At 38.7% G+C, this 27,692-nt stretch overlaps 2 protein-coding genes across 7 annotated transcripts in view; one reads left to right on the top strand and one right to left on the bottom strand.

The window, feature by feature from the left end:
- The window catches only part of fhod3b (formin homology 2 domain containing 3b), a 127,515-nt gene extending 120,606 nt beyond the window's left edge, over window positions 1-6,909 (top strand). For 2 of the 3 annotated variants that reach the window (XM_017471241.3, XM_017471270.3), the window contains 5 exons: window positions 477-669; window positions 2,191-2,214; window positions 3,026-3,206; window positions 3,321-3,482; window positions 5,076-6,909. In XM_017471241.3, the coding sequence (XP_017326730.1) occupies window positions 477-669; window positions 2,191-2,214; window positions 3,026-3,206; window positions 3,321-3,482; window positions 5,076-5,158 (643 nt within the window). In that variant the 3' untranslated portion in view covers window positions 5,159-6,909. The remainder of the gene's footprint in view (window positions 1-476; window positions 670-2,190; window positions 2,215-3,025; window positions 3,207-3,320; window positions 3,483-5,075) is intronic. The other variant, XM_047155798.2, reaches the window with a different exon arrangement.
- rxrbb (retinoid x receptor, beta b) lies at window positions 144-27,150 on the bottom strand. Of its 4 annotated transcripts, none has more exons than XR_008396657.1 (12): window positions 26,846-27,150; window positions 25,686-25,881; window positions 23,759-23,900; window positions 23,289-23,468; window positions 22,519-22,676; window positions 19,438-19,567; window positions 18,335-18,431; window positions 15,319-15,360; window positions 14,925-15,016; window positions 13,427-13,532; window positions 11,337-11,584; window positions 144-1,321 (listed from the first exon to the last, which is right to left on the bottom strand). XR_008396657.1 is itself a non-coding variant. In XM_017471224.3 (11 exons), the coding sequence occupies exons 2-11, from the start codon at window positions 25,830-25,832 to the stop codon at window positions 11,446-11,448; spliced, it is 1,233 nt and encodes a 410-aa protein (XP_017326713.1). In that variant the 5' UTR covers window positions 25,833-25,881; window positions 26,846-27,149; the 3' UTR covers window positions 8,469-11,445. The 4 variants fall into 4 exon arrangements, 2 of the variants coding, with proteins under 2 accessions (XP_017326713.1, XP_017326720.1); XR_008396658.1 differs by having other exon boundaries at window positions 144-600; XM_017471224.3 differs by lacking the exon at window positions 144-1,321 and having other exon boundaries at window positions 8,469-11,584; window positions 26,846-27,149.
- Window positions 27,151-27,692: the final 542 nt, after the last annotated feature.

Below are 27,692 nucleotides of genomic sequence, written 5' to 3'. Positions count from 1 at the left end.
AACACAGAACATTGAAAATCTGGGAAGATTTTTAAAAAAAGATTATTCTAGGGGGGGGTCTTTTAAAGGTCTGGAAAAGGCAAGAACCCTGAATTAGTTAAGTCAGCTGTTCAATATAAACAAAAACCAGTTTGAACCAAGAATATCGAAAGGTTGTTTTTTAATATTAAAATACTTACATACATAAACAGCTGCATCGAACACATTGTACTGATTTTCAGTTATCGCATCAGATTGTAAAGGCAATCTGATGCCTCAATTTGGGGAAAGTTGAAATCCTCAATTTGGGGATGCCTCAATTTGGGGGAAGTTGAACTCTTAAAGAGATACTGATTCAATCCTCTAGGCCTCGGATGTCTAGCATGAACTTGTTAGAGCAGGGATTCCTCAAAGAGATAATGAGGGCTAGGGAATAAAGCATGGCAGTTCAAGTGTAGGCTGCAGGATGTGTAAACTTCTCTGTGTGGGATCTGCAGGTTCCATGCCTTTCTGCTGTTCCTGGGCCACCCAGCATACGCAGTGAAGGAGGTCAGCATTCACCGCTTCTGTAAGATCCTTAGCGAGTTTGCGCTGGAGTATCGCACCACCAGGGAGAGAGTGCTGCAGCAGAAACAGAAGAGAGCTAACCACAGGGAGAGGAACAAGACCCGGGGCAAAATGATCACTGACGTGAGTGCGCCCTCTAATGGCTATTATTATAGTACATTGTTCAGTTCTACACTTCCTCCACCAGATGGAGCAGTTCAGCACTGATCAAACTGGATTCTAAATTCTATTAAATTTTATTTGTGTAGCGCTTTTTAACAATGGACATTGTCCCAAAGCAGCTTTACAGAAATAAATACATTCAGGATATACATCTTAAATGTATGAATTTGTCCCTAATGAGCAAGCCAGATGCGACGCTGGTAAGAAAAAACTCCCTGAGAAAATATGAGGAAGAAACCTTGAGAGGAACCAGACTCAAGAGGGATGTCAACCAAGTGACACCGGGTAGTGCGATTCTAAATAAATAAATAAATAAATAAATAAATAAATAAAATAAATGTGCTAACACTACATGGTCAACAGGTGCAATTGTGCAACCAGGAAAATCCATTAGTTTATACATGAACTCTGTTATGTTGAACTTATCCAATGTTCACTGATGGAGATTTGAGTGCAAAACTGTTTGTGGCAAGTGTAGTCCTAAGCCATCTTCATGGTTTTTAAGTGGTACCATCCTCAGTAATCTCAGTGATCTATAGGCTGTCCATGTGCGGCTAACCTTAACAGCACGGAGTGATTTCCAATTGATGAGAACTCCAACCAGAAGTAGCGCCTGAGGATGGAATAGGCAGGTTTAGAACGCAGAAGGGGTCAGGATCCTAGGTTTTGTATTATTATTTTTGTGACTGCAGCATCTAAGTTATATAACAAACAAAAACTTTAGTCTAACTAGTTCAAGTGTTCTATATATGCTATATTAGTAAATTCCAATAGCTAAAGCTTTCTATTTACAGTGCAGTGAGTCTGTGGGGAGTCATTAATAGTTTAATACCCAGCAAATGTAATAAACCTGATCCATTCCCGTTGCCGAACACCAGAAGAGTGCTTGCAGACCTGTGTAATTAATATCAGTGGTACTGTAGCTGTGCCTGAGACTACCCCTGATTCCTCAAATATGACCCACTAAAGCCTGTCTCTGTGGGGGGAAACCCGGTTAGGGGAGGCCTTATACGGTTTGTTTAGTTTGGCAAGGGACACTTTGATTTAAAAGCAGTTCTTCGTCTAATTTCAGTGTGAAAATCCAACTCTTTTCATTCACCTAAAGACCAGCAGTGAAGCGGCATGTATGCAGTGACTGGTGTGGCCAGTTAACAGTTGCTCTGGGTGTACAGGTCGTCTTGCTATATTGTGAACTCCACTAGATCACCATTTGCAACTATTCCAAGACCTTAATATAGAATATAGAAAGTCTCCATCAGGACCTTATGCAGGTCACAAAGTCTGGAAGAGCATGAAATGGAACAGCGATCATTTTCCAAGCGAGAAAAGTAGCAGAGTTTAAAAAAATTTTTTTTTTTTCTTTTCATATATATAAACTGTTTATACATCCTGTATAGATTTTTGTTCTCTTCTCAGTCACCACCTATCATTTGTCATTTTGTTCTTTCTTTCTTCCATCATGTCTCTATTTCTCATTTCTAGAGTGAGGATGAAGAAGATAGTGAGGTATGCATGGCTGTGTGCAGTTGTAGTTTGTGTATGTGCACGTGAAGCCCCATTTATCCCTATGTGCACTTTCATGTGCACTCATTAACTTCAAATAATTTTTTTTTCCTCATGAAATGACGGTTTGCAGTCAGTGGCCAGAGAAAAGACAAGTCCCATCAGAGATTACATCATACTGATCATGATGGAATTGTGGAAAATGTACACCAGCCCTAAGAGAGTCACTTTCACTAATAACGCCTTCACACACACACACACACACACACACACACACACACACACACACACACACACAGTGACCATCAGCAGAGGAGCTGGTGTTGAAAGGGCCTGCAGAGAGGCAATGTGTTTATGATCCCATTACACAAGCTGTGAGAATAGGAAGTGAAGTAAGGGAGCAGGGTCACCATGTGGAAGCTATAAGCGGTTTGTTAAATGCAGATATTTCATGATAATGTCGATGAGATCATTAAAATAAACACACAATGGACAGTACATTAACATTAGTATCATGTTGCTTTCCACTGATTATTTTTGAGCAGCCGTGTCCTGTTGACTGTCAACCCACTAATGAAAATACAACAGACTAACGATACTAACGAAGCTCAGTGTGCACTTTGCTGATCTACAGTGCATGCTAGAAATAGTTGTTCCGATTGTTTTTGACAAATGCCTGCATGGAAAATTTCAAATTATCCACAAAAAACCTGCAAGCCAAGAGACTGGACTACCAGAGGCCAAAGGAAAGAGGTGTGGCACAGACGCCGGACAGTTGGGTTTATCTGCCGTTTGTCTGTTCTTTCCTCCACAGAGCGGTAAGTTTGCAGGCGCTTCAGCAGATGGTCAGGACGCGCCATTGCAGGGACTTGACTGCGCTGAGGACGTAGCAGAACACGAGCAGATGACCGCAGTGCTGCGAAACAGTATGCAGCTCGGAGACACCACCCCTTCAGTCCTGCCCGGCCTGCGCACCCGCACCAGAGCCAGCCGAGGTGCTTACAAACCTACAGTCCTGTAACTTTCGATCGATCTCAAATGCACTCTTGAGCTATGGAACAATTATCAAGTTAGCAAAAAACTAAACAGTGTTTTTTGTGTTGATATAGGCCGCATGGGACTGTGGTCTTCTGCTAGTGAAGACGCGTCTAATTGCATGGAAGACACAGCAGATGAGATCATGGAGCGCATAGTAAAGTCGGCAACTCAGGGCCCCAGCCAGCGCAGTCAACCTCGCGAGCGGAGACGCTCAAGAGCTAACCGCAAGTCATGTAAGTCACTACATGACACTTACAATACCTGACAGGACAAACAGTTACAATAGCCAGTACACTATATGCGCTATACACGGTGTACCTGTGTATGTAGAACCTAATTTTGTAGGATAGTACTGTCTTGTTTTACACTAAACAGAAACAATGGATCGCTGCATGGTATCTCAGTCTCTGACCTGCACCAGAACAGCTTCCACAGAAAAGTTAGAAACATTCAGTCCTAAGAGGATATGTTTAAGCTTTTGCTTGTAATTTGTTTCCACTGTGTACTGGCATTTTCCTTTGTGGATTGGGACTGGGATCCTGTGAGCCAGACAAATAGGTCAGGTGTTTTATACTTTCTTGCAAGTGGGAGCAGGCGATATGATTTGAAGCTCACAGGACAAATAAAGGCCACATTCCCTAACGGTCTATGGGAAAGAAGGCAGGATTGGTCACAGTTTATGCAGAGTGGATGGGAGATGTCAAATGTATTGGGGGAGCAAGTAGGATTAGTCAAAATTTCTGCAAGAGTGAGCAGGAATGGTCAAGTTTACTGAAGAAGACAGCAGGATTGGTCAAACATTCTGCAGAAGCAGGTAGGATTGGTCAAAGGTTCTGCAGAAGCAGGTAGGATTGGTCAAAGGTTCTGCAGAAGGAGGTGGGATGGGTCAACGGTTCTGCATAAGCAGGTAGGATTGGTCAACGGTTCTGCAGAAGGAGGTGGGATGGGTCAAAGGTTCTGCAGAAGGAGGTGGGATGGGTCAAAGGTTCTGCAGAAGGAGGTGGGATGGGTCAAAGGTTCTGCAGAAGGAGGTGGGATGGGTCAACGGTTCTGCATAAGCAGGTAGGATTGGTCAACGGTTCTGCAGAAGGAGGTGGGATGGGTCAAAGGTTCTGCAGAAGCAGGTAGGATTGGTCAAAGGTTCTGCAGAAGGAGGTGGGATGGGTCAAAGGTTCTGCAGAAGGAGGTGGGATGGGTCAAAGGTTCTGCAGAAGCACGTAGGATTGGTCAAACATTCTGCAGAAGCAGGTAGGATTGGTCAACGGTTCTGCAGAAGGAGGTGGGATGGGTCAAAGGTTCTGCAGAAGGAGGTGGGATGGGTCAAAGGTTCTGCAGAAGCAGGTAGGATTGGTCAAAGGTTCTGCAGAAGCAGGTAGGATTGGTCAAAGGTTCTGCAGAAGGAGGTGGGATGGGTCAAAGGTTCTGCAGAAGCAGGTAGGATTGGTCAAACATTCTGCAGAAGCAGGTAGGATTGGTCACATTTTCTGTAGAAGTGAACAGGGTTGGCCAAACTTTCTGCCGGAGTGGACGGGATTGGTCGCATGTTTACAGGAGTGGGTAGGATTAAACAGAAGTCCTGCATGAGTGGGCGGGAATGCGATTTAAAAATAAAAACACTCTAGCTCATACCTCTAACAGTACATTCTTTACTTTTGTCAGTGCTTGTACTTTAGCACCAAGTATCAGCTTAGTACTTCGAGAACTATATGGCTAGATTTAACATTTCTCAAAACTATTCTAACAGTTACGGTTTATTAGGAATAATTGGCTAAGAAAATTAAAACTGTGTTCATTAATAACAAATGTCTGTTTATTTCCTTCTGCAGTAAGAAGAACACTGAAGAATGGGCTCACGCCAGAGGAGGCACAGGCTCTGGGATTGGCCAGTGGCTCTGAGATGCAAGTGTGACTAGAATAGATTCTAGCAGCTCAGGGTCTCAACACTCAACACACACCAAATCTGGAAAAACCTGATCCTGGACACTGCAACCTAAGCATGCTGATTGAAAGACTGATATTTCTTAACAGCTATCACTTTTACTGCATTTTTTTTTTTTTTTTTTTAAGACAAGCACAGTATCAGCTGCCGTTGAAACTTCTAGTACCTAAACCTCTAATACACACACACACACTCTCGTAGCCCTGTTAGTGAAGAACGAGCTCTCTACAGAGACACGCGTACTAGTCTTTCTTACCACTGTGGCCTTGAGAGTGAACCCAAAGATCAGTGCTGTCAACAAGGCCGATCTCTTGCACCCTGGTTATCAATTATAAGCTGTTTAGTGAAATCTTGCCTGCTTTGGGTAGTAGCACATTCAGCATTCATGTCCAATGGAAACTGCAGAGCACAGATTTATACAAATCACTGACGTAGATATCAAGGCGTGATTCTCTCTGCACTGCTGTGGTATTAGTGAGGAGGTTTTTTGTGCACGTTTTTTTTTTCCTTTTTCATTTGATACAGATTTTAAATTGAGCCTGAGATTAAAACATGATCAGTAATATGCAACAACATTTTTGAGATACACAATGCTGACCTGCAGCACCTTCTGCCATTTGTACTGTAATCCATCTGCTAAATGCATTCAACAAGAATAGGCATATATCTGTTTCCAGACACAAATCAACACTAGTCTTAGCCCAAGAAGAACTTCAATGCTGCCTTGATGTTAACTGTTATAAACTCGATTTTAATTTGGTATTGTGCGATACATGACAATTATACTTGTGGCATTCGGTCATGACGTAGTGTCTTTGGAAACAGACAGAGGGACGTGGTCTTTTTAGCACAGCAGCACTCTGGTTTTAGACATTTTTATGAGGAACACTTCAGTGTGATTTGGTTACACAGTTAATAATAATAATAATAATAATCACGAAATGTCAATTCTCTAGTGTGAAACCCATAACATTATTCTGACAATCCACACAGCTGTACTACACGACCCAGTAGTACCTCCCAGCACCTTACTACGTGTATCATGTCATTTTAAAGCAATGTCAAGTATTAACAAGAAGTATTTGTTTTTGTCTGATGTCTTCTTCAGATAATAGAGTACTGTAAAAAAAAAAACTACAAAAAAAAAAAAAATGAACTAGAAATCTAATGTAGAAACTAAATGTTCCCTAAGAAGACAAATGCTGTACAATTGTGTAAATCTCTTGTTTTTATTTTTGCATCTGTTGCATTTGTATAGAATAGTGTATTATAGGTCAGAAGCAGTGTTATTCTGTGATGATTATAATTTAAGAAAAATAAGCAAGCCATGCATTGTTTAAAACTAAGAAAGCGGGCGAGTTGAGTCAAAGGGAGTTTCTGTCATGTCAGTTTGATGCTCAGCGATGTTTGCTTTTGTCATGTGTAAAAAAAAATGTTTGTTTGTTTTTTCTCTTCCTTTTTTTGCACAAACTTGAAACATGTTTGGTCCTTGTAACCCACCCACCTTCCACACCTGCTCAAAAGCCTTTCGAGATCATTGCACTTAAATACATAGAATTGAGTCATGTCCAACATTTTGCTGCAAGTGCCATAAATAGTGGGTATTGAATAAGAGTACCAAGAATGTGAATTTATCTTGTTAATACTCACAGCGAAAAAAAGTATATACTGTATACAAATCTTGCAATTAAAAAAAAGCTTTTATGAAGCATCCTGAGAAATGCTGGTCATGTCGAGTGCTTTCACGCCGACAATGCAACGAAGGAATGGAGACCTGTCAATTTCACTGCTATCACTTTCGAAACCTATGGTAGAAAACTCGTGGAAAACATACTTTTCCTTGAGTTATCGATTATAGGTTGGGACAAAATGTGCATTTTATTAACATTCACTCAACCCTGTTATCAGAACACATTTTCCTCCTATAAAATGTTTGGAACATTCAAAAGGGAGTGGCGTCACACACATTCTGGGGTTCTCTCAATCATTTTTCTTTATTTTAAATTATATTGCCTGATTAGGTCACTTTGTAAGTACAATTCAGTTGCCATACTCAACATGCATGACTACATATCCTCAATCAGTAAAAGGTTTGAATAGTTTGTCTTTACAAATCTATGAGCCAGCAAAGCTTGCAGCTGCTGCCGTCCGGCTTGCGGTTTACATTGGAGCGCCATGCACGCCTACATATCCGCCCTGGGTACTTTGCTGCAAAAGCTGCACGGTGGGTTTCGAAATGCTATTAACGGTTTATTTATTTATTTATTTATTTTTAACGAGGGAATATGTTGTGCAAATCAGGCATAGCAGAGCACATGAGCTGGCAATAAAAGCCTATTTTCAGTTTCAGTACAGTCACTTTGAAATTTTCCATGCGCCTCTGAATACTTTCCTTTCGCCATCTCCACACACTAGCGAGGTAGCTGCTTGAATCTGAGCGCGAGAGATTACGATAGAAACGTAAGCGGGTTGCCATTGACCGGTGTCGTGACACGTGCGCACAGCATTGCATACCGAAACAACTTGAAAAATAGTATTGTAAACTGACCTTTCGTTCACTTCAGTAGTATCCGTTAGCACCCGCAATTTCTCGAGGACTGAGCATGCAAATATATCTACATTCACAGGATTTTCTGAATAAGGTGTTTACATGCAACAGGTAAAACAGGTACATTCCATTGGTGGGAATCAGAATACCGTCTTAATCGGATTACGGTGTTTACGTGGCTCGGTACTAATTAGAACACTGCCAAATTCTGATGTGCATGTAAGCGTAGTCATAATGTTAAGGCCGCCGAAACGATGTGCTACATACAAAACTTATCAGGAAAGGATATGAGCTACGGCTGCACAGTCATGCCCTCACTAGGAATTCATATACTCATTTGTTTCCGACAGTCTGCATTAACTACTAGCTCACCCAACACTGTCACATGTTAGTATCCCTTTTAACCTAGGCATTTAGGTTTCTGGGTAAACAGAACATGAAACTAGGTAAGCACAGCGAATAAATTTATTATTCATCCACCTATGACAGGTTCCATATATTGAACCTATTTCCTGCTGTAATGAAAGTCAGCGAGTGATGAGGTTTTGGAAGACCAGAGCACGGCAGCGTTTTGTATTTCTCCAAGTGCATGATTAAGGTTAAACACAGCTTGATCATTAGCTAATTAGGTCTTTTGTTGAATCAGGTGCAATCTGTTTAGTGCTCTGGCTCTACTAGAGCCAAACGACATCATTATTCTCATCCAGTCAATGACGGACTGAACACCACAAGTCCTGATGCCACCAGCTTTTATTTAGGGTCGTGTCCATATGGTTCACTTGCAGTGCCATCAAGCTCCTCTAAATTGAGCTCTAATGATGGAGAACCTGATGGAGGATCATTACAATCATCATTGTATGACAAATTTAGTGCAATGACAGACACAAACATGTCTAATGCAGTAAAGATGGTGGTTGTACAGGACCATACAAAACAACCCGAAGGTGTAGTAAACATTTCTGCCAATAGGGACCTTGCATTTCAAAGTCTCTGTGGTCTTCGTCCCCGAAGCTGTTGGCATGGACACAAAAATACAACAGCAAAGCAAAAGATCTTACAAAAACCAGCAAGATTACAAATCTAATTGAAATCTAAAAAAAAACAAAAAAACAAACAAAAAAAAACATCACTAAGAAAAAAAAAAGAGCAAAGAGTCAGAAAACTGGGATTCACAGGAAATACAGTGCAAACTAAGGTCTTTTTTGTATTTTAGATGTACAAATCAACTAAAAGCAATGATTGGAATATACAGTGCCCTCCACTAATATTGGCACCCTTGGTAAATATGAGCAAAGAAGACTGTGAAAAATTGTATTGTTTAACCTTTTGATCTTTTGTTTAAAAAAAAAAAAAAAAAAAAAAAAAAAAAAAAAACCCCACACACAACTCCAAAAATCACAAAAATACTCTGCTCTCATGGACTTCAAACAATTGCAAACACAATATTGGTTCATACAAAATAAAATTGTTAATTATAGGTGTGCAACAATTATTGGCACCCCTGTGAATTCATTATAAAAATACATTTGAAGTACAGGTTTTAAAAATTTAATATCATAGAAAAGTTCATTTTTTTCCGTAATTAAATTTAAAATGTGGAACTTTCACATATATTCTAGAATCATTACACAGAAAATGAAATATTTAAAGCCTTTTTTTTGTTTGTTTTAATCTTGATGATTACAGCTTACAGAAATCAAAAAACTAGTATCTCAAAATATTGGTCGTGGGTTTTTTTTTAATGTTTTGGGGCTGTTTTTCTGCCAGAGGACCTGGACATTTTGTTAGGATACATGGCATCATGGACTATCAAATATCAACAGATATTAAATGAAAGCCTGCCCGCCTCTGCCAGAAAGTTTAAAATGGGCCGTGGTTGGATCTTCCAAAAAGACAGGATCCAAAACATACATCAAAATCAACACAAATACAGTTTACTGACCACAAAATCAAGGTCCTGCCATGACCATCCCAGTCCCCTGACTTGAAATCCATAGAAAACCTGTGGGGTGAACTGAAGAGTAGAGTCCACCAGCGTGAACCTGGAAATTTGAAGGCTCTGGAGAGATTCTGTATGGAGGAATGGTCTCAGATCCCTTGCCATGTATTCTCCAACCTCATCAGGCATTATAGGAGAAGACTCAGAGCTGTTATCTTGGCAAAGGGAGGCAGCACAAAGTATTGATTAAAAAGGTGCCAACAATTGTTGCACATATACATGCATACACACATATACATACATACATACATACATACACACATATACACACACACACACACACACACCTGTTTTGTGTTTGCAACTGTTTGATATCCATGAAAGCAGAATATTTTTGTGAAATTTTTTTAACAAAAAATCAAAAGTTTAAATAATAGACAATTTTTCACCGCCTTCTTTGCTCATATTTACCGAGGGTGCCAATATTAGTGAAGGGCACCATAAATGTATATGGATTTCTGCTTTTTTGTAGCAATCATGTTTCACTGTCCCTGAACAAACAAATTTGCACAGTACTAGAAACTGACAATTTTTCATTCAGAAATGAGAAGGGAATACACGTTTGCATTATAAATTTAGTATTGCTCATGTTCAACGTTGCTAAAATATATCCGTTTCTTGCTTACAAATCTCCATGTGCATTTTTTTCAGGGATGTAACATTAAAACATATCTTTAAAAGCACCAAAGGATACACAAATATGACCCCTTTTTGGTCAAATATTTGATATTTGAACTGGTATAGTGCAGTTTACATAAGGAATCATAACTCAAGTTACAAGGTTATGCGATATGTGATAAAACAAGCATGTACTACGAAAACAAATAACTGAGAGAAAAAGCAAAGTCATAAGCAGTTTACAGACTTCAGGCTGGAACACTGCAGTCATAAAGCAATGCATGGCTAATTTAGTGAACCAAGTATTCTAGTTATTTTTTCAGTTTTCACCAAAACTGCAAACTGAAAAGAAGAGAGAAGAAAAAAAAAAAAGGAGGAAAAGAAAAAAAAACAAACAAACAAAAAAACACAGTACGAAGTATCAAGCATGTAAAAGATCAGTCAAGCACCCATGATCTATATCTATGAGCACATGGTAAGACCTAGCTTCCCTGGAATCAACTCCAAAATATTTGACTAAAATTATTTTGCAAATTGCACATCATAATGAGCTTTTCTCCAGACGTTTGTGCATTAAGTTTCATTGCATACATGTTTGGCCAGGCTAGCTTAACTGGGAGAGCAATGTCAGCTTATAGATTTTAAAACAGTTTTTCATTTTTCTTTCTAACTGTTCTTTCAGTTGTTCGTATCATCAGTCCTTTAAGGTCTGAGCTGAATAAATTAGTCCCTTAAGGATTAAAAGAAACCACACTGACGAGATGATGGAGGAGCACACTTACAGACAAATAAAGCTCAACATCCACAAGTTTAAAAGCCTTAAATGGTTCTATCAAAATGTAAATCCTGTGTAAGCTAGGAAGGAAACTGAATTCAAGACTTATGACTGAAATATAGCACCAACATCCTCTAAGTTCATGGCAAGTCTTGGGTTTTTTTTTTTTTTTTTTCAGACTCTGTTTTGCACTTACAAAAAGACAAACCTAGCAACAAGTGTATCGCGGACTGGAGGCTGGCCAATTGCTCAAGTTCCCCTGAGTTTGAAAAGTGCAGTCACAGTGATGTCATCTCCCAGCCTCCCTCAGGGCAAAGCTAGTGGGGAGCCTCCAGCATCTCCATCAGGAACGTCTCAATGGGCGTGTCTCCGATCAGCTTGAAGAAAAAAAGGTGCTCCAGGCATTTGAGTCCGATGGAGCGCAACGCAGGCAGCCTGAGGAGGAGCTTAGCAAATCTAGGCATTGAAAGAGAGAACGGGATAAGTAGAATTTATTTATTTTTCAACTCAAGATCATGAATTCTGTTCACCTGCAAAATCTCAGGGATTTCCTCTCTTGATATGGACATAAATTATATGCAGATTTATGTAAATAAATCTTATGTTCCTTGTAAAATTTCAATGTTATGTTTAAAACAAGATTGTGCACGTTGACTAACTGTTTGTCATACAACCAAATACAAAAGACATCAAATTACTGAGGGCTTATTTAGTGCCTAGTTTTCATATCAATATACTGCAGTCGTTTGTACAAGTTGACCACAAGTTATGGTGTAAACTCGGTATTAAACCACATTAGTTTCAAACTAGCCTGGTGTAAAATGTCAGTTGCACCATAGAAACTTTAGGAACAGTGCCCTCCACTAGTATTGGCACCCTTGGTAAATATGAGCCAAGAAATCTTTTGTCCCAAACCTTCATAAAAATTCTCTGTTCACATGGATATCATACAATTGCAAACAAAACAGGTTTATTTATATTGAAATAAATAAATAAATAAATAACACTTTTAAATGTAAGTGTGCAACAATTACTGGCATCGTTTTAGTCAATACTTTATGCTACCTCCGTTTGCCAAGATAATAGCTCTGAATCTTCTCCTATAATGCCTGATGAGGTTGGAGAATACATGGCAAGGGATCTGAGACCATTCCTCCATACAGAATCTCTCCAGATCCTTCACATTTCGAGGTCCACGCTGGTGGACTCTCCTCTTCAGTTCACCCCACAGGTTTTCAAGTCAGGGGACTGGGATGACCATGGCAGGACCTTCATTTTGTGGTCAGTAAACCGTTTTTGTGTTGATTTTCATGCATGTTTTGGATCACTGTAACGAATATTTTTGTGAATTTATTTAACAAAAGATAGAAAGGTTAGACAATAAAGAAAGTTATTCACAGCCTTCTTTGCTCATATATACCAAGGATGCCAATATTAGTGGAGGGCACCTTATGTCACAATTTGTATTGTGTAAAGTGTTTTGATGTTTCATCATCACTGTATTTTTTTTATTGAGGCGTGTCCTTTTGTCTTGCTAAAACTATCAGTCTAGTCTCAAACAGCCCTGAATTCTTTCTGAACGTGGGCCTGAAACTTGCAGCCATGAGAAATCTGTGTGGTGGAAAATACTGCATCCTAGGTTACAGCTACAGTCAGTGTTACAGGTGCTCGGCCGCACATCGATTATGTTACTTACCCATTGCGGCACCGCCCCCACGGTCGTTTTTGCTTTTTTACAGTAATAAAAATTAATTAGTTCGGTTACAGAACGGACGCTACAGTTAAAAACTGAACAGGTCTGCTCAATTCAGCATGAGCCGAATGAGTCACACTCACAGCACAGATCAACAGGAGTCAGATTTCAGTTATCGCATTAATAATAATGAACCCACCATTCAAGCATTTTCCGCCCCCGAATTGGCATTAAATCGAAAGGGTGAAAGTGAAATGCGCACGGCCGCACAGGCATTCATAAGCTATTTAAAAGCCAGTGGGAAAAGAACCAACATAATCACCCTCCAACATTTAAAAGCATTTTTGAATCAACCCTAGTAGCGACAATCTGCATTTAAATATGGTAACTGATAGATTCAAAATTCAACAATACATTAATGATCTCACCAATGGGCTTTCTACATTGGCTGGTAGTGTATGGTTGTTCTCTAAAGAATTTTTTAAAAACCTGCTTCTGCATGTACCAGCAGGTTTTTGTAAAGTCAGCTTGAGCCTTAGCATGAAGTAACAGTAGGTTACAATGCAAAAATCTCAAAGAAAGTTATTGAGAAAGAATTAGCATACCTCCCCTGCTGCTCAGGGTATTTCTGCCTGCAGTAGGACTCTAAGGATGCATACACTCTCTCTCGCAGGAGTTCCACCTCACTCGTGTTGCTCAGACCTTTGGCATCTAAACAAAAACATAGAGGGAAAAAAAGATTCAAGCTTCAGAGCAGACTGACACAGGTTACTGCACAGGCCTTAAAATGACTTATTTTAACTAAAATGAACACTTTTTGCTGAAAAACAAATGCCATTAATGAACCACTACATAGAAAACATTTCTTTTCTTTACTCTTGATTTATGCTTTGAACAAAACTTGGGTTTAAAATTCCAAGGTTATGACAATGACAGTTTTGTCATCAGCCAATCAATGTGATATTTTGTATATGCATGTGTGAAAATGAGATGAGAGGAGAGGAGATTCAACCGTCACTGTGCAGTGTACATGTACAAAGACAATGAAACACAGATAGCCTGACAATTTAAACAAGGTATTTACAGTATTTACATTAAGGTGCAAGATTATGGACTGCATTGGCAGTTGTAAACTGTAACAGTCATGCAGAAAGTGCAATAGTAATAAATAATCCTTGTGCAAATAGTCTTCGTGCAAAATAGTGCAAGTAGTTCTTGTGCAGAACAGTATGTATAGTCATTGAAAAATGAAGTGTGTGTATAGTATGGTAAAATTGTGCATGTGTATTACAAATTAGACAAATAACAGGTATAATAAATCCAGAATTGTCTGAATGGAATTATTTCCAATTGACAGGGTTTAAAATTAGCAGGAAATTTATGTATGTATACACTTCATATGGCGGCTCACATACGTCAAACATTGACATATCTGTCCCGCTCCAACTTCTCACTAAACGTTGACAGGTGAACCAGCCAATCAGAGAGCAGGGAGAGAGTGAGCAAGAAAACGAAATAAACAGGAGAGAGTCCAATATAATATTGTAATTGAGGGGGGGATATGATTCACAAGCAATAACGATTTAGCCTTTTCTTGGTGAACAATTTGTTTGTTCTCCAATTTGGTGGGAAGTCAGCTCATTTATCCTAGTTGTGGAATTTGTATCATTACCCAGCTACAGAACTCATAACCTGCCAGTGACTAACAGAAGGTGTTTGAATCTTACTCTGAATTTTTTTTTGTACTATACACCTCTTCACACACTTGGCAGGCAAGTGCGAGTTTCTGAATGCTTGCCCTCAGCGAGTGCATTTTTCATTGAGGCATGCTGACACTATCAGATCAGTCCCTAACAGCCCTGAATTCTTTCTGAATGTCTGCTGATTTGCTACACGTAGCCATGAGATTAATCTGTGGCTCTTCACAATTCAGGTTACAAAATGTTGTTGTTGTTTTTTTCTATCATATCATAGCATTTTTCTACCAGAGAGAGCAGAAATGAAAATAAAATTTAAAAACATTAAAAGTGAATGCTGCACGGATTTTTGCACATCAGATATTTCTTCCAAAACCCTGTAACCACAAAGATCTGATAACTGCACCTGGGTTAAAGAGGATGATGGCTCGCAGACATCCAAGCTCAGTCTTGTCCATCTGCATATCTCGCATTTTGTTTACCAACTCAGTGAGCACTCTACAGTGGGGAAGAGAAGAGATAGGGAGGGAGAGAATGATGAAACAATAATAAAAACAACTTAGAACCACAAATCCCAATTCCCAGTACAGCAGATCCTGTATTTTTTAGATTTCCCTGCTTTAAACCACCATCCTCAGCTTAATAAATTGATGCTGAGCTTATGAACATTTTTCAAATGATTGCTAATTAACATCACATTGGTGAAGGATTGATTACAGCTTACAAATCAATCAATAGCATTATTTAATGAGCAGAAGTCAGAAGTAAAAAGTGAGGAGTCTTATTCTCCTGTCAAATACCTGTCAAATATGGCCCCCACCTCAGGGCTGCGTGCACTTTCCCTGTAGAGATATAAATAAGTGTACACAGGCATTATTAGTAGTAGTAGTGGATATCTCTCCTTGTGAGACAATACAGCACGTCTCAATAAAATGCTTCAATACACGAAAGCTCATGTTTAAAGCAGTCAATAGAGGGCTTAAAAATACATTATGAAGGCTGCGTTACATGTACACTATACAAACTGGGCTAATCAAATTTGTTATAATACACATTTGCTAGCTTGCACAACAAAAGATCACAATGGGGAAACAATTCATTTGAATAGTGCAAAAATGGCACAGAGAAATGTGAAGGGTGAGAGAGAGAGAGAGGGAGCAAGAAATACATAGAGCATGTTATGAAAGCTGTGCATGTCGCATCAGACTTCATTAGTACATGGTAAACACCTCCGAAATGTTACCATTCCACAGTTTTTGAACCAGCCTGATTTTCAAATCGCACTACCTACAATTTTAAAAAGAACACACATTTTTTAACAATGCTGTCTTAAAGTTTTAGGAGGAGTAACAAACCTAATAAACGACAAGCGTGTAAACTGCCTGTAGAGGAGTCTTACTAGTCAGAAGCTGACAACATTGTGATGTGTGCTGTGTATGTAACAACACAACCGCAAACACTAGCCAGCTTGCAAAGGAAGCCTAAGTGCTATCCACAACTGGCTTGAGGTCTGCTGACTGGCAGGACTCTTGGCCATGTGAGACTCAATCTAAACACACAAGATCAACAGCTGTAGTAAATCGAAGGCTGGGAATATTTTAATTGGATGCTACTGTGAATTTAATCTATATGCCGGCTATATACTCCAAACATCGAAAAGAACTAAATGTGGAAAAACGCAGTTTTAAGTATCCTCGAAAGTAACTCGTATGTCTTTTTAGGAAACTTCACACAGCTGAGGTGCAGAACGTTTGTGCACAGAGCTGACATTGTGACCCAAATAGAAAACAGAAAAGAACAATGACGGCTGAGAAAGTGGCAAAGAAAAAAAAAATTTTTTTTTAAATGGGAGCAAATGGAAAATGACTAGGGTTTTAACTCATTTTGAAACAAAAGGGACAGAGAAGGAGGTGCACAAGCAAACGCTTGTGTAGATCAAAAGACGTGTTTGCATCAACTAGGGCTGAGTAAAAAAAATATCAATTCTCTAATTTTAATCAATCTTCAGTTTAATGAAACTATATGAATTTGGGAAATCCTCAAATATTATCTGTAGTTCGCCTCTCGTCCTGAACATGACGTCGTCTTTCATGTTTTCATTTTGAAAACGGCTTTATTTCTTGAACATGTTTCAAGTTGTTCATGAATTTCACTGTTGCACATTTATAATGTTTTTTTTTTTACTTTACAGTAATGTGCAGTGTGCCATTTGTACCTAGCTTGTGTGCATTGTATGCACATATTTATGATTTCTTGTTACAATGTTTGTTACTCAAAGTAAAAAGGAATTAAACATAATTGTGAGTGCCCTATTGTTAATGTAAATGTGTATTTCAGTAACATAGCTAAGAAGGTTTCACTTACCAGCATTTATATTAAAACATGGATTCCATGTCTGCAAATCTAACATTTAAATGAAACATTGATAACAAATTCGATATTGAATCGAATCAAAACCATATACAGTGGCAAGAAAAAGTATGTGAACTTTTTGGAATTTCATGGTTTTCTGCATAAATGTGTCATAAAATGTGATCTGATCTTCATCTAAGTCAAGGGTTTTGACAAATATAATGTGCCTAAAATAATAACACAAAATAAATTCTGATCCCTCATGTCTTTATTGAACACACTCATTCAACATTCAAAATGGCAGTGGAAAAAGTAAGTGAACCCTTAGAATTAATAATTAGTCGACCCCCCCAACCCCACGCACTTCCTGTAGCTGTGGATCAGACCTGCACATCGTTCAGGAGGAATTTTAGCCCATTCTTCCTGGCAGAACTGCTTTAGCTGTGTCATATTCTTTGGACGTCTCATGTGTATGGCTTGCTTCAAGTCATTCCATAGCATCTATATTGGGTTGAGGTCTGGGCTCTGACTTGGCCACTCCAAACAGGCGGATTTTGTTTTTCTGAAGCCATTCTGTTGTGGACTTGCTCCGGTGTTTTGGGTCATTGTCGTGTTGCATCACCCAACTTCTACACAGTTTCAGCTGACTTACAGACATTCTCACATTATCCTGAAGAATTGTCTGATATACTTGGGAATTCATCTTCCCTTCAATGATTGCAAGCTGACCAGGCCCTGATGCAGCAGAGCAGGCCCAAATCATGTTTCCTCCACGATACTTTACGGTTGGGATGATATTTTCATGATGATATGCCGTGCCCTTTCTATGCCAATTGTAATGCTGTGTGGTTTTTCCAAATATCGAAAAATGGAATATTTTTCCAAATATTCCAAAAAAAAAGAAGCAGCTTTTTTGAGGTCATTAACTCAAGGGTTCACATACTTTTTCCGCAAGCACTATGAGGTTTTTTTTTGGTTTTACTCAATAAAGACATGAAAGATCAGAATTTTTTTTGTGTTATTATTTTAGACACATTATATTTATCAATACCCTTGACTTAGCTGAAGATCAGATCACATTTTATGACAAATTTATGCAGAAAACCATGAAATTCCAGAAGGTTCACATACATTTTCTTGCCACTGTAAATAAGAATCGATTCAGCAAATTGGTTGCAATACCCAGTCCTAGCATCAACAGCAAAATGTTTCTCTGTTAATAATTCATTCTTATGTTAAAATAATTGTATTGTTGTCAATTATTAAACATGTATATTTAATGTTCAACATGATATCTCTGTTCAAATGAACATGCATAACTTCATCTGAATCTTTTCCATTAGAAAAGTAATTTTTTATGTAGAAGAATAGCACCTGAAGTATTAGTACTAATGCCTCGAGATTAATTCATTAAAAATGATTATTGTTAATCATAAACAATACATAGCTGAAGTTATGGGTCACCTGTCTCTGAGCACGTGCAAGCCTGTAGTCAGCAGAAGTCCATCCTCCACCCCGATGGAGCGGTGAGAAAGCGAGGCAATAAGAAGCTCATTCCACCCTGAAACACAGATGTGAAGTCCATTTACTTCTAGAAAAGGTTTTATCCTAGTTTTAAAAGCCTAACCAGGTAACATAACTACAGTGTCCTCCACTAATATTACCCTCCTTGTCCCCTTCAAGTCAGGGGATTGGGATGGCCATGGCAGGATCTTTCATGGAACAATCTTTTGCCACACATCACAGCTATATTCCTTGGTCTTACCCATTTGTTATGAATGACTAAGGGAATTTGGCCTGTGTGTTACCTCATATTTCTACCCCAGTCATAGTTGAAAAACTAGTTCCTAGTCACCCAGGTGTACTTACACACACACACACACACACACACACACACACACACACACATATATGTGTATGTGTGTGTATGTATGTATGTATGTATGTATGTATGTATGTATGTATGTATGTATGTATGTGTGTGTGTGTGTATATATATATATATATATATATATATATATATATATATATATATATATATATATATATATATATATATATAATAAAAAGTAAAATATAAATGGGAATATACTTCAAATATATTTTTCCTCATATGAATTCATAGTGGTGCCAATAATTGTTGCTCAACCTATTTAACAAAGATTTTACACATATTTTGTTTTGTTTTCAATTGTTTGATATCCATCACAGCAGAGTATATTTGTGATTTATTTTAATCATAGATCAAAAGGTTAAACAATAAAAGACGGTTTTTTACAGCCTTTGCTCAGATTTACCAAGGGCACCAATATTAGTGGGGGGCACTGTATGTGCATATAATCAATTGTGGAGTTGATATTTTTAAAAAAAGAATAAATTGTACTTTACTCACCAGAATCAACTTTATTTCAAAAATTAAAAAGGATAGTCATTGGTGGCATGATCATTTACAGATAAGCATATCCTGCCTCTTCGAGTAAGAGGCCTGGCTTACAAGTTATAGTGTGAAAATATGTACTGTGTATACAGGAGAGTAGTCTGTAAATGTAGAGAGTGAACGCTTCTACCTGCACGTAGCAGAATGACCTGGTCATCCAGAGGCAGCTCTGAGAAATGTGGGATGCGCTTGGCCCACTCCACCAGGCCAAACAGCTGCTTATCTGCTGCCTGGCAGATGTTTGTCACTGGGTCGATGGCCTAAAGGAGAGGGAGAGTTAAGGTAGAGTTTTTCTCAGAACCTTACTGTGATGATAGTGAAAGGGATAATCATCATATGAAGAGGTCTTAAAAATTCAGGTCAAAGTGCTTTAGCTACTTCACGTGCATAAAAAGTATAAGAATTTGGTATATCATGAATGGAAGAGACAAAAAAGAACTAGAATAGATATGATTAAAAGTTCTTTGAACATGTATGTAAAACTGTGGTGAATTTCAGATATTTGAAGCATACAGTGCCCTCCACTAATATTGGCACCCTTGGTAAATATGAGCAAAGAAGGCTGTGGAAAAAAAAAATATTCCCACAAATATTCTGCTCTCTTGGATATCAAACAACTGCAAACACAACACAGGTTTATCCAAAACAAGCTAAAAAAAAAACAAAAAAAAAAACAACACTCTCTAAAATATAGGTGTGCAACAATTATTGGCACCATTTTAGTCAATACTTTGTGCTACCTCCCTTTACCAAGATAACAGCTCTGAGTCTTCTCCTATAATGACTGATGAAGTTGGACAATGGAGTATGGACCATTCCTCCATACAGAATCTCTCCAGATCCTTCAAATTTCAAGGTCCACACTGGTGGACTCTCCTCTTCAGTTCACCCCACAGGTTTTCTATGGGTTTCGATTCAGGGGACTGGGATGGCCATGGCAGGACCTTGATTTTGTGGTCAGTAAACCGTTTTTGTGTTGATTTTGATGTATGTTTTGGATCACTGCCCTGCTGGAAGATCCAACCATGGCCCATTTTAAGCTTTCTGGCAGAGGCAGTCAGGTTTTCATTTAATATCTGTTGATATTTGATAGGATACATGGCTTCATGGACTTACGAATTGTCCAGGTCCTCTGGCAGAAAAACAGCCTCAAAACATTAACCCTATTTAACCATGGGCATGAGGGACTTTTCCATATGGCTACCTCTCTGTGCGCACCAAAACCACCTCTGGTGTTTATTGACAAAAAGCTCTATTTTGGTTTCATCTGACCATAGAACCCGATCCTGTTTGAAGTTCCATTAGTGTCTGGCAAACTGAAGACACTTGAGTTTGTTTTTGGATGAGAGTAGAGGCTTTTTTCCTGAAACCCTTCTAAACAGCTTGTAGTGATATAGGTGACTTCGGATTGTAGTTGTGGAGACTTTCTGACCCCAAGACGCAACTAACTTCTGCAATTCTCTAGCTGTGATCCTTGGAGATTTTCTGGCCACTCAAACCATCTTCTTCACAGTGCACTGAGTCAATACAGACACACGTCCAATTCCAGGTTGATTCATAACATTTCCAGTTGCCTGGAACTCCTTAATTATTGCCCTGATGGTGGAAATGGGCATTTTCAATGCTTGTGCTATTTTCTTATAGCCACTTCCCATTTTGTGAAGCTCAACAACCTTTTGCTGCACATCACAGCTATATTCCTTGGTCTTACCCATTGTTATGAATGACTAAGGGAATTTGGCCTGTGTGTTACCTCATATTTATACCCCTGTGAAATAGGAAGTAGAAGTCATGGTTGAACAATTTCCTGTTCCTAGTCACCGAGGTGTACAATTATTTATATTTTTAAAAATCAATGGGAACATACTTCAAATATATTTCTCTCATATGAATTCATAGGGGTTCCAATAATTGTTGCACACACATATTTAACAAAGATTTTTTTTTCTTAAAGATCAAAACGTTAAACAATAAAGACAATTTTTCTTTGCTCATATTCACCAAGGGTGCCAGTATTAGTGGAGGGCACTGTAAATGCTCCAAATATGGTCAAAATTGAATGCATTACACTATTCTTATTGAGCTCAGGGCCCTAAGTGCTTACTAGCTAAAAATGGCCCGAGTGTTAGAAAATGAAGGACTTGATTTTTTTATTTTTTTTTTATCACTCCCGATTCACAATAAACAGTGAGGACGATTGGAGAATTTTTATTAAAATCAATCTTAAATGAGACAGGCGGCCTGTATAGCATAAAATGTTATGTTTTAAAAGTCATACTGTCTGCAGCTTTTAAGATCAACAAAAACAAACTGTGTTATATATGGTCATGTGCATTTCCTTTTAGCATCCTATATGACCCTTAATAGCCTTAATAACATTGTCTTACTTCAAAGAAGGGCAACAAAACATCTTTTCGAATGCATCTTAGCTTCCCCTGTCCATGCTTGCCAAACAGATAAAGCCGTGCTGGCCTTTGACACATAGAATGTGCTCACATGGGGGCTTAAATTATTAAAATGAAATGTGTAGTTTATCAGGACTATTCGCTATACAAGAATTCAAAAAGTATTGCTGCTGCTGTTCAACATGGCACGTATATGCATAGTTTAGATCATATTAATTGTTTTATAAATGAGCTGAGTTACAGCTAATAACTTGCTTGGTTACTGTAGAGTCCCATCTTCAGTGAACAGGCAATTATTCTAAGTAAACAAATACATAATGCTAACAACCAGCAGCTAGAGCTATTGTAAGCATATTCTGGTATTTTCTTGCCGTAATGACTACTTTTGTTTGTCTATCACAATGCAAACACACTATTACCATAGAAATATAAAACACAATTATTTTCAATCTCTTGATTAAGATGTGTTCAGTCAGCACTGGATATGCTTACTATTTGTTTAGTTTGTCTTGCATAATATTTATTAAAGGACAAAAGAACTGAAGTGCTGTAGATTTTTGTTATTTTTTAAAGGGAACCAATGAATACCAAAACTATCTGTTAATAATGGCCCTTGTATACCTGAGCAGACATCACATTAGAGTGTGAGTATTTTTTTATTCTAACATGTTATAAAATTAGTGGCCCTAATTTTATAATGGTCCACTAAAAGTTGTAGGACCTTTCGAGTGTGCGAGATATCGAGCCCACCAAAACAGTCAAGTCCTCTAGAGCTCACTATCAAGAACAGTGAGATAAACACTCACAGCACCAGTAGAGCTGCTTGCAGAGTGCAATTCTGTCTTATGATCCACAGCTGCCTCAGCTTCCAGGATCTTCTCCACAGGCATCTCCTCATTGGCTGCAGTATTACAGTCGTAATCTCCATCACGGTCCTTATTCCTCTGCCGCTCCTCCTGAACAGCTGTGGAGAGCAAGGAATAAGGATTTTCATAACCCAAGTGTGAACTGTATTCACCGTAGAGAAAAATAAAAAATAAAAAAGTTCCCCTTGCTGTTTTCACCCTACAAATACTCTGACATTTTTGTTTTGTTTTTATTTGCTGATGAAAATGTGATTACAGTCTGTTGTATATTTTGTGCAGGAGGATGAATTGTTATTCAGGTACCATTTTTCATTGAAAAAAAAATGTTAGTCACAAAACTCTTTAGTGCTGCTTGTTCTAGGCAAAATTAACACCGTAATACAGAAATGTTTCTTTTTTAAACAAACAAAAAAAAAAGCCTATTACATGCATCAACACAGGAACACAGTGGACACAGTGTCAGGAACACAGTGTCAGGAACACAGTGTTCATACTATAAACATAATGTGGCCACGTGCTGAATTTATTCCAAGTGGTAGGATCATAAAACACATCGGACTCTGTTCGCATGAACTTAGCGCCATGCATGTATTATCCAAATCTTAAGGACAAGCCTGAATAGGGCCAAAAAGACCAAACCAAGATAAGTCCAAGCAATGGCAATGGTATCCCCGTGACATAACAATGAAAGCACAACTCAAAATACACACCCTCTCTCTTCATGCCCATGGCTAGGCACTTCTGGTAACGGCAGTACTGGCAACGATTGCGCTGGCGCTTGTCCACAAGACACTCTTTGCTGTCTCTGCAGATGTAGCTCAGGTCCTTCCTCACTGTGCGCTTAAAGAAGCCTTTACAGCCCTCGCAGCTATACACCCCATAGTGCTTCCCTGAACATGGAACCGGAAATTAGAGAGTAAAGAATTAGTGAGACAGGATTACTTTTACTAAGCATCTTGGATCAGCACTGATCCTGGATCAATATTATGATTTTGGTATACGTTAAAGATTAGCTGGAAACCAAAGTCGTTTATAAGAAATGTACAGCTGAGGTACTAATTCATAAACCAAAACAAATGACACAGCAGTGAATACGTCAGCGCTAAAATTATCTACTTGATTATAGGAAATTAAATCTTAAAGCCTCTGTAAACCTGGTATGACCTTCCTAAGTACTCACCGGAGGAGCGATCCCCGCAGATGGCACAGAGTCTTTTTTGGGACAGCATTGGCCCAGTGCCTCCTGGAGACTTCAGAACAAAAGATGGCTTCACATCATCAGAGCTGCTAACCGTGTGCAGCTCAGACATTGAGGAATTAATCTAAGAGAAGCATGAAGACATGGGGAAGGGGGTAAATTATATTCCACAATAAGTAGAATATTTAAAGAATTGTCAACTCATTGTCGTATATGCCCCAAGTGTGGATTAATGACACTATAGCGCTGTACTTGACCTCAGGTTATTGTCGTTCTAAACCCTGCTTTTAACCCCAGGTAGAGGAACATTTCATGATTGTAATTTAGAAGCAGGGTTAGCGCAGCTATTTAACAGGGGTTATGAAACCCACTTTTGATAGTGATCGCATTGAGGTGTACAGTGTTAAAATGTTACGAGTAGATGCTTAGCAACAGACCCAATCAGAAATTGAACAGCGTGTGCCTCCTATCACATGCTTTGTACAGTCACAGAAACCCTGTGTGTTGTGTAAACAATAGTTGCAGCGAGTGTCAGCTGTGAACAGAGAGAAGGCAGGTCGAACCAGCAGGTAACGCGTGATGATTCTCATCTGTGTCTCGTTAATTCGAGGTTACTCATGTGCGTCTGTGTTTTTAAGGCCTCCCGCAACAAGCCAGAGAAAAACATGTCCACAACTGGTCAAAAGTTTGGGGACACTTGACTGAAATGTTTCTCATGATCTTAAAAACCTTTTATTGTGAAGGTGTATGATTAAAAGTTTGAAGTCGGTGTTATAGACAATAATATAATTGTGCCAACATAGTTTTCTAATGAAAGAAATGAATAACATTTTATTTTAAAAAATAAATTATTATTTTTTAAAAGGGATGACTCGGAGCAAAATAATCCAAAAATCAGCCAATAAGAGTCCGGTATCGGTGGGAACTCCATTAATACTGTTTAAAAAGCATCTCAGGGTGATTCCTCAAGAAATCGGTTGAGAAAATTCCAAGAATACATTTCTGGAAATTGTAGGCAAAAAAGGGGGTCTACTTTGAAGATGCTAAAATACTAAATTATTTTTATTTATTTTGGATTTTTTTTTTTTTTAAATCACGGAGTTACTCCAGAGTTTTGATGACTATTATTCTAAAATGTGAAAAAATAATAATAAATGAAGAATGAGTGTGTCTTAACTTTTGGCAGGTAGTGTGTATATTTACATTTATTCATTTAGTAGACGCTTTCAACCAAAGCGACTTACAGATGAGAAAATACATATGAGTGTATATTATTTTATTATATACAGATACATATACACATATATATATATATATATTTATTTTATTTATTTTCCCTCTGGCTTGTGTGTGTGCAGTAAAATAAAACAGCTGAACAGATCAAATAAATAATTTAAGAAATATAAAATAAAGAGCTCCTTTTGAATAGTCACAAGCCTGCCTCCGCTTTCCTCATTTCCATCTGAACTGAAAGGGAATTCTTACACAGTGTTTGAAGGAATTTTTTTTTCAAATAAATATCTGTAATCTTGCCTTAGTGCGTCTCAGAAGTCTTGAAACAACCAAGGATGATTTACGTGGCGATATTTTTTCTCACAGATGCAAAAACACGAGACAAGCCGGTATTTAAACCAGTCACGCGCTGTTTTTAAACCGAACACGGTTGCTGACACTGCAAATAAGAACGTTTAGACAGGGTTTAGGAACGTACAGTGTGAAACACAAGATTATGAATACCCAGGATTTTTGAGCAGTGCGAAACAAGATAACCCAGGATCCTGTTTATACCCAGGGTTTTGAATGACCCAGAGTAAAACTATTTCAAGTGTGAAAAGTAGTGCAGCGAAAGATATAATTTCAGTTTTCGTCGCATGGCTTTTATTTGTGCATGCAATTGCCTGTGGCCCACCTGTTGGTTGCTGATGGGTCCGTAACCCACCGCAGGGGTCACTGGCACACCCGGAGAGCCAGTGGATGAACTGATGACAGAGAGGGGGGAGTCCAGGGAACTAACAGGGCTACTGACGGCCGAGGTGGTAGGCACCAACGAGTTCATAGATGCAAGCCAAACTGGCCAATCTAGAGGAGACTACTGGTCTTCACTACTATAGAGGCAGAGAATAAAAATAAGTGCAACTGACAAACACTGCATACTTTTGATTCAAGACTGGGTTATAATAAAGACTTTGCTGTTTTATTATTTAAATTGAACAGCCGGCTTTCACTTTTGACTGGCCTTAGTGCTTACAACTCAGTAAAGGTGCCACAATGATAGCTAGCTACTGAACTACAGCTACCTCTGCACTGGACTACACGACTGACTTCACAGGCAGCGTTAGCTAAGTACTGCGGTTAGAAAACCCTCCAATAATGAATTGTTTGTTTACCAACTCAATTATTTTTAAATATATAATCATACTAAATCTAAAATCTTTGCAAACGTTAACATGTGCCGGCCTTCCTTCGAGTTACGTATATAAAACTTTTCCAGCTATATCACTACATGCGAGATGAAGGGAGAGTAGGAATGTCAACAAAAATGGCCGAAAAGGCCTGCGCGTCCAAACAGCGCCACTAGTTATGGTCTTCTTAAGTGTGGTACTGTATCACCAGCAGTCCGTTTGGTTAGGCCTTATTACGACCCAAATAAAATAAAATAAAGCAATTTAAGATTAAAAATAAATTAAACGTAGCTTTTGCACATCTGTTTAAGTGTAGCTAACATAAGTGGCACGTTACCTTTCTGCGCAGACAGCTAGCTAGTCAGGCTAGCCACAGAGAACAGAAAGCTAACCAGCTAACGCTATCGGAAATTCACCCGACTACAAAAAGACGCCGTGACGCAAAATACACTTCACTTATGTGAATGTTGTCCTGCTCCGACAGTTATTTTAAAGTCCAAGCGAAAATACGGAGAAAAATAATAATGATAATAATAAACGAACTGACACTGACTAGCTATCAAATGCAAACGCCAACAGCCTCCAACTCCCTAGCAACCAAGCTCTGCGTGTATGCTAGCTAGCTAGCGAGCCTACCAAACAAGCTTAGCACAAACCATTTACTTACCAGTTATGTTATGCAAACATTTGCTTTTGCCTTGTGGCTAAAACCCGCACACGGGGCACAAGGTGATCCGCGACAGAACTGAAGTGATCTATAAATACCTTACAGATAAAATATTTATTTTACGCAAACACGCAATATGAAGCGAATGTTTTGTATCCGGGTAAGTGCCTCATTAGTCAGCCTCCTAGTGGACACAGAGCGCATTTTCCCCTGGTAACAAGCCACAAACAATAAAACCATTCTCTCCACATGTGTATTGCAACAAGGGAAATTAGAGGGGAAAGCATTTAATAGTAGTGATGGGCGCTTTCAAAACACTGCTTCATGAAGCTTCGAAACCTTTATAAATCTTTTGTTTTGAGTCAGTGGCTCGGAGCGCGAATCAAACTGGCCAAGTCACGTGATCTCAGCAAACGCGGCTTCGTTACGTCATTACTGTTTCGAAATGTTTCGAAAGTGCCATGGTTCGCCGCTGGGAGGGGTTGATTTCCAGGTGAACCAATGAACCAGGGTTTTAATATAAACTTTGAAGTGTTCTCCGATCAGTTTTATTATGTAGGTTTCTAAAAATGAAATGATTCAATAGTGTTTGGACTGATTCATGGTCAGTGCTCGCCTTAGGGATGCCTTGTTAATCATCTGAAGTGAAATCCCACCAAATTTCCTGATCAAAATTAAAGACGACATGACCAGATGTGGTGGGTTATTACGTAGGCGAGAGTACGGTGGCCGAGAAGTGCAAAACAAAACACAAATATGAAAACAAAATAACAACTCAGAAAACAAAACAACAAATCCAAAAACAAAACAACAAATTATAAACAAAATGACAAATCCGAAAACACAT

The sequence above is a fragment of the Ictalurus punctatus genome, chromosome 1 (assembly GCF_001660625.3).
Source record: "Ictalurus punctatus breed USDA103 chromosome 1, Coco_2.0, whole genome shotgun sequence".
Lineage (NCBI taxonomy): Eukaryota > Metazoa > Chordata > Actinopteri > Siluriformes > Ictaluridae > Ictalurus > Ictalurus punctatus.
Note: the sequence above shows the minus strand (reverse complement) of the source record. Positions and strands in the feature narration are given on the sequence as shown.